At 40.6% G+C, this 12,218-nt stretch overlaps 1 protein-coding gene across 1 annotated transcript in view; it reads left to right on the top strand.

Annotated features, from left to right (window-relative positions):
* Positions 1 to 8,784, top strand: part of znf653 (zinc finger protein 653) — a 13,655-nt gene extending 4,871 nt beyond the window's left edge. Inside the window, exons 5-9 of the mRNA XM_037689413.1 lie at positions 2,935 to 3,010; positions 5,356 to 5,467; positions 5,551 to 5,665; positions 5,741 to 5,840; positions 8,607 to 8,784. Coding sequence (XP_037545341.1) covers positions 2,935 to 3,010; positions 5,356 to 5,467; positions 5,551 to 5,665; positions 5,741 to 5,840; positions 8,607 to 8,784 — 581 coding nt within the window. The remainder of the gene's footprint in view (positions 1 to 2,934; positions 3,011 to 5,355; positions 5,468 to 5,550; positions 5,666 to 5,740; positions 5,841 to 8,606) is intronic.
* Positions 8,785 to 12,218: the final 3,434 nt, after the last annotated feature.

The raw sequence follows: 12,218 nt of genomic DNA, 5'->3' as shown, positions 1-12,218 counted from the left end.
TAATGATAAAAATGAAACTTTCATATATTTCAGATTCATTGCACACCAACTGAAATATTTCAGGTCTTTAATTGTTTTAATACTGATGATTATGGCATACAGCTCATGAAAACCCAAAATGCCTGTCTCAAAAAATTAGCATATTTCATCCCACCAATGAAAGACAAGTGTTTTTAATACAAAAAACGCCAACCTTCAAATAATCATGTTCAGTTATGCACTCAATACTTGGTCGGGAATCCTTTTGCATGAATGACTGCTTCAATGCGGCGTGGCATGGAGGCAATCAGCCTGTGGCACTGCTGAGGTGTTATGGAGGCCCAGGATGCTTCGATAGCGGCCTTAAGCTCATCCAGAGTGTTGGGTCTTGTGTCTCTCAACTTTCTCTTCACAATATCCCACAGGTTCTCTATGGGGTTCAGGTCAGGAGAGTTGGCAGGCCAATTGAGCACAGTAATACCATGGTCAGTAAACCATTTACCAGTGGTTTTGGCACTGTGAGCAGGTGCCAGGTCGTGCTGAAAAATGAAATCTTCATCTCCATAAAGCTTTTCAGCAGATGGAAGCATGAAGTGCTCCAAAATCTCCTGATAGCTAGCTGCATTGACCCTGCGCTTGATAAAACACAGTGGACCAACACCAGCAGCTGACATGGCACCCCAGACCATCACTGACTGTGGGTGCTTCACACTGGACTTCTGGCATTTTGGCATTTCCTTCTCCCCAGTCTTCCTCCAGACTCTGGCACCTTGATTTCCGAATGACATGCAAAATTTGCTTTCATCTGAAAAAAGTACTTTGGACCACTGAGCAACAGTCCAGTGCTGCTTCTCTGTAGCCCAGGTCAGGCGCTTCTGCCGCTGTTTCTGGTTCAAAAGTGGCTTGACCTGGGGAATGTGGCACCTGTAGCCCATTTCCTGCACACGCCTGTGCACGGTGGCTCTGGATGTTTCTACTCCAGACTCAGTCCACTGCTTCCGCAGGTCCTCCAAGGTCTGGAATTGGCCCTTCTCCACAATCCTCCTCAGGGTCCGGTCACCTCTTCTCGTTGTGCAGCGTTTTCTGCCACACTTTTCCTTCCCACAGACTTCCCACTGAGGTGCCTTGATACAGCACTCTGGGAACAGCCTATTGGTTCAACAATTTCTTTCTGTCTTACCTTCTTGCTTGAGGGTGTCAATGATGGCCTTCTGGACAGCAGTCAGGTCGGCAGTCTTACCCATGATTGTGGTTTTGAGTAATGAACAAGGCTGGGAGTTTTTAAAAGCCTCAGGAATCTTTTGCAGGTGTTTAGAGTTACGTCGTTGATTCAGATGGTTATTAGGTTAATAGCTTGTTTAGAGAACCTTTTCATGATATGCTAATTTCTTGGGACAGGCATTTTGGGTTTTCATGAGCTGTATGCCATAATCATCAGTATTAAAACAATTAAAGACCTGAAATATTTCAGTTGGTGTGCAATGAATCTGAAATATATGAAAGTTTCATTTTTATCATTACATTATGGAAAATAATGACCTTTATCACAATATGCTAATTTTTTGAGAAGGACCTGTATGTGAGCGCACGGGTGTGACGAAGCTAAATGTTTTTGGCAACTTGAAGCTCGTTATCCTGTTAAAAACATAAATTAGCTGCAGCATTGAATGAGCCACAGGGTTCCATGCCTGTGAAAACAGTAGCTGCTTGTAGACCAGAAATACATGAAAACACGTTTTGATGTTAAATTTGCAGAATCTGAAATAAACTCCTGAAACTGAAAACAGTCCTGACCCCGACTCAACGACAGGGTTTCATTTAGGCACTAACTGTGGGAATGTTTTGAAATCATTCACACTTTTGACATCCATTTTTCTTCTGTACGTTTTTCAGCATGAAACTCGTTCCGCAGTTTTTGTGCTATTTCAACAATTGATGCATCGAAATGTTCATGATATTCAGGACATTCCTGCTATGACTTTTAATATTTATGCATTTTTTACTTTTAGAAATAGTTTTGACCGTGTTTTTTTAAATTTCATTGAAAATAAATGGAGCGCTCTTCACATCTTATCCTTCAAACCCTCGGTGCTGGTTTTAAACCTTTTACTGCTCATTTCTGCTTTTGTGCTGGTTCAGCGTTTTTCAGCTTCATTATGCTAATTTAAGCTTCCTCCAGCTCCTTACGGCTTCGTTCTGCTCACGTCAGTTTTTTTCAGATATTTTTCTACTTTCAGCTTCTTTCTGCTAACTTGAGCTTTCTTGTTATTGTTTTAGCTTCTTTCTGCTAATTCTAGCTTCTTTTTTGTTTTTTGCATTTTGAGCAACTTATTTTGCTAATTTCAGATCTTTTGTAACGTATTCAGCCTCTCTGTGCCTATTTCAACATATTCTGCGCATTTAAGATAAGATAAATTCAACTTCATTGATCCCGCAGGAAATTGTTGTGCCAGAGTTTCAGTAATTCAATTCTTTTCAATTCAGTTTATTTACTTAGCACCAAATCACAACAAAGTACAAAGGAACATACACAAGGAATCACACAAGATCTAAAAAATATAAAAAATAACAAAGAATATAAAAATACCAATAGTTAAGGTCCAGAACAGGTCAGGTGCAGACAGAAATTTCTGCTCTATTCCACCTTTTTATTTTATTTTTTAATACCTTTCTGCCATTTTTGTGCTGCTTTCATCTTTTATTTTCCTGCTTTCATCAAATAGCTGTTCATACTCAACAGTTTAGTGATGAAACCTTTTCAGGTCCTTCAGCAGCTTTCAGCAGAAACCATTCAGCAGTAACATGGGCATGACAGCAGCAGGTCGACTTCAGTCCCTTTGTGCTGCCTCAGTCCTTTCTTAAACAACTTGGAGACGTCCAGAAGGCGTCTCAGTTTCGGTTTAAGGTGTGAAGGGGGCTCATGAAACATTTTCTGATCCCACGGTTTCTCTGCAGGTCTGAGTGACACTCAGCTGGATCAGCCCGCTGTGGAGCAGAGCAGTAACCAAGAGCTGGACAGGAGTCTGAGCAGGTATGTGCCAAACAGATAACGTATTTTCTGCACTATACGTCGCTCCGGAGTATGGGTCGCATCAGTCAACAAATGCACCATGAAGAGCAAAAAAAAACATATTGGTTGCATTTATTTAGAAGTGTATTTCATAAAGTGCAAGAGCAGGCATTTAATCTGAAATAAGGATAACACACAGGGGCTGACTGTCCGTGGGGGTCGCAGGGGCATTGTGGCGCTCAGTGGTCACCAAGGGACAGGACTAAAGGCTTGGTTCAGGTTGCGCTTTATTATTTTAAATAAACAAGCTGCTCTTGCCTGTTCTCCCTCGTGTCTCACTAGCTATGTTTACATGTGCAAAATTCTTTGACCGGATTGAAATGTTTCAGATTAAATAATTCAAGCGTATCGTTTACATGGGCACAGTCCATTCACGACGAGTGTTTACGTGCAGCGAGCTTTTATTCAGAACAGCAGTACTGACATGCACAGAGTGGTAAACTCTCCTTAAAAAAACACAGAAGAAGAAGTTCTACTTTCAGTTTATTTCCGAGATGAAAAACAAATCTGAGCACCCAAAATGGACCCGCAACAGGTTTCAATTCAATTCAATTCAATAGTACTTTATTAATCCCAAAGGGAAATTATTTGTTGCTGTAACTCATTATCCTCATTTCATTAAGAGATGTTATAGATACTGATGGCTGTAGACAGGAAGGATCTCTTGTAAAGGTCCATCCCACAGTGGATCCTAAGAAACTGTCTGCAGAAGCCATCCGATCCGTCCACCCAGACTCGGCTGGCCTCTCGGTTCCCCCGGGCCATAGGACCGGCTGAATGCCAGGCAGAACTCCTCCCAGAGCGACGGCCACTCCTCCCAGCAGTCTGCCGAGCTAGTCGCTGCGGACAGCCAACTGTAGGTGCCGAGGGATGATCCTGTCCTTCCGCTGTCATGAGCCATGTTTCCTGCTAGTTCCAGGATCTCAGTGGTCAGGTACTCGAGTACAGCTGGCAGGTAGATGAGAATGCGTCCACAGAACATCCTTTTCCACTCATTTGAGATTTGGGGCTGTAGCTGAGATATTATTTGAGCTTTTGAGATGTTAATCAGCTGCTGTTGTTGTAGAAAACTGCCTTGTTGCCATGGTTACGCATCATAACAAATGTCCAAAACTAAAAAAAGTTTCAGTAAAAATCCTTCCAGCAGCAAAGCATCTAATACCAGAGGAAACAATCATCCAAAAAATGTGCTTTACATCCAGAAAAACAGGAATTAAAGTTTCCAAAAGCAAAATCTCAGAATGAAAGTAACAGAGCTGCTCCAACATGCAGCCACCTGGAGCGGCACAATTCTAGAACTACTAGACTAAAATGACGTGGAGACGTTACTGCACTCCCTGACTGAGCTACAGGTAACACAGATCATTTTGAGTTCTTTCAAAGTTTCTAGTAGAAATGTTGTGTCACTCACCGACCAGTTCTGCTTCCCCAACATGCTGATATTATTAACATTACCCAGACAGAAATACATGAGGTAGACATAGGTCGTACATGCGCCGTCAGGTCAGTTTTCCACAATCGGGGAAAGAAATGAACAGATTAAGTGTTTACATGCGCACCTTTCAGATTATGAATCAGCATAAACCACTCGTCTCATTCTGATTACAAATCATTTTGGATCGAGCTGAATCAACAAAGAATAATCGAATGGGGCGTTTGCATGATGCATTTTTATTCTGAATGGCCGTTTAATCTGATTACTTATGTCCATGTAAACATAAGCACTGATGCTTGCAACGTAGCAATCGGGGAAGACAGACCCCCCGCGCCCCTTCCTTTCCTTTTCCGTGTGCGTCGGTCAAAGGAGACTTGGGTTGCATGTGTGCGTACCCCCTCCCTTTTCTCAGTTCGTCTGTCCTGGACTTACACTCCCGACAGTTTTATGTTTGCGCACAGAGCGCGCACACAGAACATACGTGGGATCCTGAACAGGGCCAGCGAGTCCGACAAGCAAGTTACCATCATCGGTGTCGCTTCTTCTGAACAACTCTGCCAACTCCGGAGGAAGAATGGGGGGGTGGGGGGTAGCAGAAGAGGAACAACATATAGTCGTCATAAGCCTAGAGGGCCCTCTCGTTGCTGCAAAGGTTAATGTTTACTCTGGTTCATGTCAGTATGAATGAACATTTAAAGCGTCAGTCAAAAATGGTCATGAATAGGAAAAAAGTCGCTTGGGACCATACGTCACAGGACTGGCCAAACTGTGCAAAAACAGCGACTTATAGTCCGAAAAATACATTACTAGCTGATATTGTGATCCAGCTCCTGTCAAGATGCTTCCATCTGAACTCTTCATGCAGCGTCAGGTCCAGGAGGAGCAGACGAGGCCCAGTCGTCGAGGCGGACGGCATGCTCAAGATGTTCCACTGTCCATACGAAGGCTGCAGTCAAGTCTATGTGGCAATCAGCAGCTTCCAGGTACCGTCACAACTTTGAGGCTTGCTTTTAATCGAACCTTTTGTTCCACAATGTGATTTAAAACATCTGTTTGTTGTCTGTAGAATCACGTGAATCTAGTTCACAGGAAAGGGAGGACCAAAGTGTGCCCTCACCCTGGCTGTGGCAAGAAATTCTACCTGTCCAACCACCTGCACCGCCACATGATCATCCACTCAGGTGGGCTCGGATGCACAGAACATGTCCAGGATGGGCTCTTAAGAGATCATAAAATATAAACGTGTCTTTTTACAGGAGTTAGAGATTTCATCTGTGAGACGTGTGGGAAATCATTTAAACGTAAAAATCATCTGGAGGTTCACCGACGGACCCACACAGGAGAAACGCCTCTCCAGTGAGTACACTCAGGTGTTACTGTTTGGACACGAGTACATCAGATGTAAAAGAAAGAAAACTAGTACTTGATTTTCTGTGACATGTTTACCTACAGGGGGCGCTATCACTGTACACTTTGTATTTGGTTACTTAACTTTAAACCGTAAGTTGCAACAAACAACAGCTTACAGCACCATGTATGCTAGACTCTAACGACTGACTTGGTATAGACCACGCCCATTTCTGCCTAAACTTTTTTTTTATGTTACAAAATTTGAAAATCTACATTTAAATGTTTTTTAATCGTTTGATAAAGTTCGACAGATCTGTCCCGATAACAAATTTTGCTGGGCGATTAATTGTCTCAGAAATTATTGCGATAAACGATAATATTGTTTGAAATTTGACAATAATTAGTAATTATTGTCAAATTTAAGAAGAAATGTTGGTAAATTTTATTTTGAGTGTAGTACCTTTTTTGACCATGATGGCAGTATAAGACTGAACTGAAGGATGGATAGTGAGGGAGCGAGCAGCGTGTCTCTTTAAGAAAAATGGGAGGGAGACCCCTTGACGTGACATGGGCTGTCTCTCCTTCCTTTTTTTTTTGGTTCTCAAAATGGCGGACGCTCGGTTTAGTTTGAGCTCTTTAACATAGGATTTTTCACACAAAGCTTTTAATAAATAAATTAGTAAACAAGGTCTCAGCTTCTTTTTGCAGAGAAAAACAAATTTTTAGACAAAATCGCAGGTTTCAACTGTGAATTTTGGAGCTTTGACAAGACAGAGGTTTATTCCTGAGGTCGGTCTGTTAGCTTAGCTCGTATCTTAGCTTCTCAGCTTAGCTGCTTTTAACGATCCAAAAACGCAATTTAGGACGGTTAAAATGGAGTTTAAAGAAAAAGAGAAAGGGAGGGGTCAGTGAAGAGCACCGGAGTTGAGTTTTTTGTCATCCAGTGTCCTCAGTAGAAAGAGAGACATGAAGAAACGATAAAGCCGATAAATGAAACGAGGTTGATAATTTTAATTTATCATGCGATTAATTGATTTATTGTTTATCATGACAGGCCTATTTGATAGCAATAAAACTTACGGTCTAGATACCTCAGAGACTAAGTTTTCCATGACGTCAAGTCAACTTTATTTATAGAGCACATTTAAAACAGAACCTGTTATCAAAGTGCTTAACAACAACAATCAATGAGAGTAAAATTAAAGAGAGAGAATTTAAAAAAATAAAATAAAAGTGTTCAAGACGTGCCTAGACAAATTGTTTTTTGCAAGCTAGCTAAATACATATTTAGCCGTACCGTCTAAGCTGAGATACCTATTCAGATGAAACTTTTAGTACAGTTAATGGACTCGACTCTGAGTTAGTGGACTAAACTTGATGAAGACGGTCCTTTAGGGGTCTCTGTAAGCAGAAAACATTTGTCCCTCTAATTGTGTCTTTAGGAAAATTTGGACAAAGACTTTTAAGACCTGCCCTTGATCTTAAACCTAAAAGTTAATTGTGCTCATGTAAAGTGGGCATGGCCTACAGCATCTCAAAGAAAATATTTCTTAATCAGTCATATATATATATATATATCCATCCATTCATTTATCATTTACCCACTTATTCCATTTTGGGTCACGAGGGTCGCCGGTGCCCATGTCCAGCAATCACTGTGCGAGCGGCGGGGTACACCCAGGACAGGTCTCCAGTCCATCACAGGGACACATAGAGACAAATGAGACAAACAACCATTCACTCTCTCACTCGCCCCTAGGGACCATTTAGAGTTACCAATCAGTCTAACATGCATGTTTTTGGTCTGTGGGAGAAAACCCACGCATGCACGGAGAGAACATGCAAACTCCACCCAGAAAGGCCCCTGGACCGGGATTTGAACCAGGGACCTGCGCGCTGAGAGGCAGCAGCTGCCCTCAGAAGATTCATCTTTAGTGAAATATTTCCATGCTATTGATGTATTTCTACCTGTTTGTCAAGACTGGGCCTGCTCCGCTCCATCCGTCTGCTTGGAGGAATCCATTGTGTAACACGCGCCCGGTGTGGATCACGTGACACAATGACATAACGGTGATGTAATGACGTCACCACAAATACTCAAAGTGAAATTTAAAAACTCGATAGATTTCCTAGGAATCGATGTGTAGGTTACTCGAGTAGTCTGTAAAAGCCCAACTGTACTGAATATATATATATATATATATATATATATGTATATATATATATATATATATACATACATATATATACATACATATATATATATTTATTTATAGGCGGCCATCTTGGATCTTGATGTGGAAACTCAGTTTTTGATAATCACCTTTTATTATGTCTAGGTAAAAAATGTCAGACATTTTTTGAATTGATAAAACCTCCTGGCTGGGAATCGGTGTCTTCAACTACAGAATAGAAGTACTTTTTTGGGGGGGGGGGGGGGGGGGGGGGGGGGGGTGTCTGATGATGATCCAGGTTTGATCAAAAGGTGCCAGTGAGTAAATAATGTTTGCTGCAAGGAGTAAATTATTTACCATCCCAAGTTTTTATGTTGTGTGCAGGCCTGAAATACACGAGTGTTTTATATTAATAAAACCCATGATGAGGCAAAACACACTTCTTGTGTGTGTATATGTGTATTTGTCACATTAATATCCTAACTGGGCATTGTAAAACTAGTGTAGTTATTAGTTTGTGAAGCTAGTTAATAATATGCCTCAGCTCACTGCTCTTCCGTTCTACTCATGGTTTCCTCCCACCATCTCTTCCTGTCAGATGTGAGATTTGTGGTTACCAGTGTCGGCAGCGAGCCTCCCTGAACTGGCACATGAAGAAGCACACTCCAGAGGCTCACTACAACTACACCTGTGAGTTCTGCAGCAAGAGGTTCGAGAAGCTGGACAGCGTGAAGTTCCACAAGCTGAAGAGTCATTCAGAGAAGCTGACCAGCTGAGGCGCTGTGGCTCCCTCAGGTTGGTCCTCAGGAAACCAGAGGAAGACGAGGGGAGGAGCTTCCTGTGAAGAGTTCCATACGGCTGGGATGAAATCCACATCATCGTGTTTCACGCACGACTAAAGTGAGCTGCTCTTACAGCCAGGCAGAACAGACTGGGTTTAGAATTTACTGTATTTGATGCTGGAGTGAAAACCCTTGTGATCCCACACTCGGCTCCTTCTGAACGATTAAGCATCTGTTTCATCCGTAAACTTGATTTTACTGAACTGTTGTCATTGTCAGCAGAAACTACCGTCAGACCTCATTGTGTGAACGTTCATGAAGCATTCACTCTGCTGGGATCCATTTTTCTTCTGTACGTTGTTCAGCGTGATTCTCTTCCCGCAGTTTTCAAGACATTTCAACAAATCATAAATCAAAACGTTCTTTTCAGGACAATCCTGCTATTACTTTTGGTATCGGTGCAACTTTAGCTTTTTGAAATATTTTGCCTTTTCTGCCACTTTTTTCCTCAAAGGAAATTAATTGAACTCATTTGCCATCCTTCAAATGTTTAGATTTGTTTACAGCCTTTTACTGCTCCTTCTGCTTCAGCTTCTTTCAGCTTGTGCAAATTTAAACATTTTTTCAGCTACTTTCAGCTGTTTTTCAGCTGTTTTGTGCTCCTTTCTCGTTCTTTCAGCTAACTACAACATTTTTGTGCTTCTTCTAATGTCTTTCTTCTAATTTCAGCTTGTTATGCACCTTTCAGCTGATTTCTGCAAGTTTCAGCCTTTTCTGCTATTTCAGTTACTATTTAGCTGTTTTATGCTCATTTCAGATTTTTTAAGATCATTTCTGTATTTTTGTGCTCAGTTCTTTTTTCAGCCTAATTAGGCAAACACATTCTTTCTGCTTTCTTCTTCTAACTTAAGCTTGTTCTACATTTTCAGCTACCGTTTTAGATTAAAAAAAAAAAAGTAATTTCAGCTGTTTTTTGATAAATTCAAGTTTTTCATGGTAATTTTTTTTCTACTTTCAACCAAATTAACTTCTTTATGGTCATTTCAGCTTTACCTTTTTTCTGCTAGTTTAAGCTTTTTTTCTGCTATTTCAGCTACTATTTAGATGTTTTTATTCTTATTTTAGCCTTTTCAGCTAATTCTACTTTTTTTAAGCTTATTTCAGCTCTTTCAGCTTCCTTTTGGTAGTTTAAGCTTCTTTCTGCCTTTTCAGCTACTTTTCAGCTATTTGCTAATTGCAGCTATTTTTAGCTAATTTACTAATTTTTGTCCTCATTTCTGCTAATTTATATCTAATTAAGGAAAATGTGTTCTTTCCAGTTTCTTTTGCTATTTTTAGCTTTTTCTTCCATTTAAGCTCCATTTCAGCATGTTTTTAGCTAATTTCAGCTGTTTTTCAGCAAGTTCTTCTGCAATAAGTATTCACACGCATTTTCACAGGAAATGCAATTTCTCTAATTTATTTAATTTCCTTTTATTTCATCACAAACAGCAAACAGCACTTCCACCAGTGTTTATGTTTGGGTGTTGTCCACCATCACATCAGAGAGCAGACTAATTTTAGCTGCAAACACAGGTTTCACTGAACAGTTTTAGAAAGGTGTCGAGCGTTGTATGTGAGTAAAATGAGTAATATGTCCGCCACATGTGATCACAGCTGTCAACTAGAAGCAGGTGCACGTTTTTCTTTAACTGCGTTTTAGCTCCTCGACAAAAACGAAGCGAGAAGATACGACCTGAACACTACAGCAAAGATCAAATCTATGGTTGGTTCAGAAAAACCTGCAGCAGCTTGACGACCTGTCCGAGTCGTAGCAGCTGTGTTCCAAAAAACTTCCAGTGCAAACGGCTGCAGTGGGGGGAGACGAGGGGCTTGTGCAAGACATAAAGGTACAAAACTCTTAGCTCTCTTAAAAAAAAACTCTTAGCTATCATTTTGCTGCCTTTAGCTATCATTGAGCTAATTTTAGCTATCATTTAGCTGATTTTAGCTATCAATCAAAGGTACATTATATTACTTTGAAGGGCTGTTAGGCTGATCTGTAACTAAACTGTCCCTAAGTGTGAGTGAGAGAGTGCCTGGTTGTCTCTGTGTGTCCCTGTGATGGACTGGACCTGTCCTGGGTGTCCACCGCCTCTCTCTCAGTGATATGGGCACCAGTGACACGGAAGAAGTGGGTAAACATGTACCATGTTCTCCTTCAAGTGGCCATGCCTTATCTTTTAAAGTCCAGAGCCTGTGAACGTGTTGAGGTACTTTTTTTATTGTGTATGGCAGAGTTTATGATTAATAATCAAGTCAACTTTATTTATAGAGCACATTTAAAACAGAACCTGTTATCAAAGTGCTTAACAACAACAACAATCAATGAGTAATCAGGCACCAACAATACTTTTTCTTGTATTTTTATTTAGATTATTTTTAACATTTTCTTAACCCAATAGAGTACACAGTTTTTGGAGCTTATCAAACTTTCTGTTTGATATGTGAACACTAAATATGATTTAAAGTGGGGGGAAGAAAACTTATTTATTTGTTATGCCTGTTTGCTTCTTTGTATGTCCCTAAACTTCCTCTTGTCCACTGTAATTAAACTCAATTTGATATTTTTACCACCTGTAGGCAGAATGCTGTGTAATCTTTTCATCCCTCCAGCTGAGGTCAGCCACTCCGGGTCAAGCTCACATCTGCTGAGTGGTTAGAGCAGTTGTCCTCCAATTGGAGAGTTGGGGGTTTGATTCCACCAGCAGTCACGTGTTCCTGGGCAAGACACTGAACCCCTCATTGCCTCTGATGTGTGTCCCATCAGTGTATGAATGTGATAAGGCACTGATTATAGATCTAGTATAGAGCTGTATGAATGGGTAAATGAGGACAGATTGTAGTATAAAGAGCTTTGAGTATCTTGATATATAAGTACAGTCTATTTACCAATTCTACGTCCTATTTGTCACCTTTAAAAAAAATTTTAAAAAAGTTTTATTATCTGTATGTCGTCCCGACAAGCATCTAAGATTACCGGTAGTTTATTTTTCCTGATGTGTGGAAGCTGATCTGTGACGCCCCCACAGGTCCGAGCTTCAGCTCAAACAGAACCATGACTGCTGCTACACCCAATTAAATGTTTCACAGACAATTAGGACTGTTTAACTTCTTATGATGGACTTGTTTATTTTAGAAACTGTGCTAAACAAAGTTTTTGGTGTATTTTCACCTGCCCAGTGACTTGTGGGAGTTACAAGAGACACTTTCTCAGGAAAACTTTATTCTCTTTGTTACCGTTTTTTATTGTTCTGCTTTTGTACGTCTGAGAAGCTGCACTTTTTTCACTTTGAATCACTGAAAGACATGTCAGAATACTAAATAATTTTCATAAAACCCTTATTTGTCACTGTTGACACTGTTTCCTCCTATGTAATGCTCTGTGG

Source organism: Nematolebias whitei, chromosome 15, assembly GCF_014905685.2.
Source record: "Nematolebias whitei isolate Nwh7 chromosome 15, NemWhi1, whole genome shotgun sequence".
In the NCBI taxonomy this organism is placed as follows: Eukaryota; Metazoa; Chordata; class Actinopteri; order Cyprinodontiformes; family Rivulidae; genus Nematolebias; species Nematolebias whitei.
The sequence above is the reverse complement of the archived record's forward strand: the minus strand, read 5'-3'. Positions and strand labels throughout refer to the sequence as shown.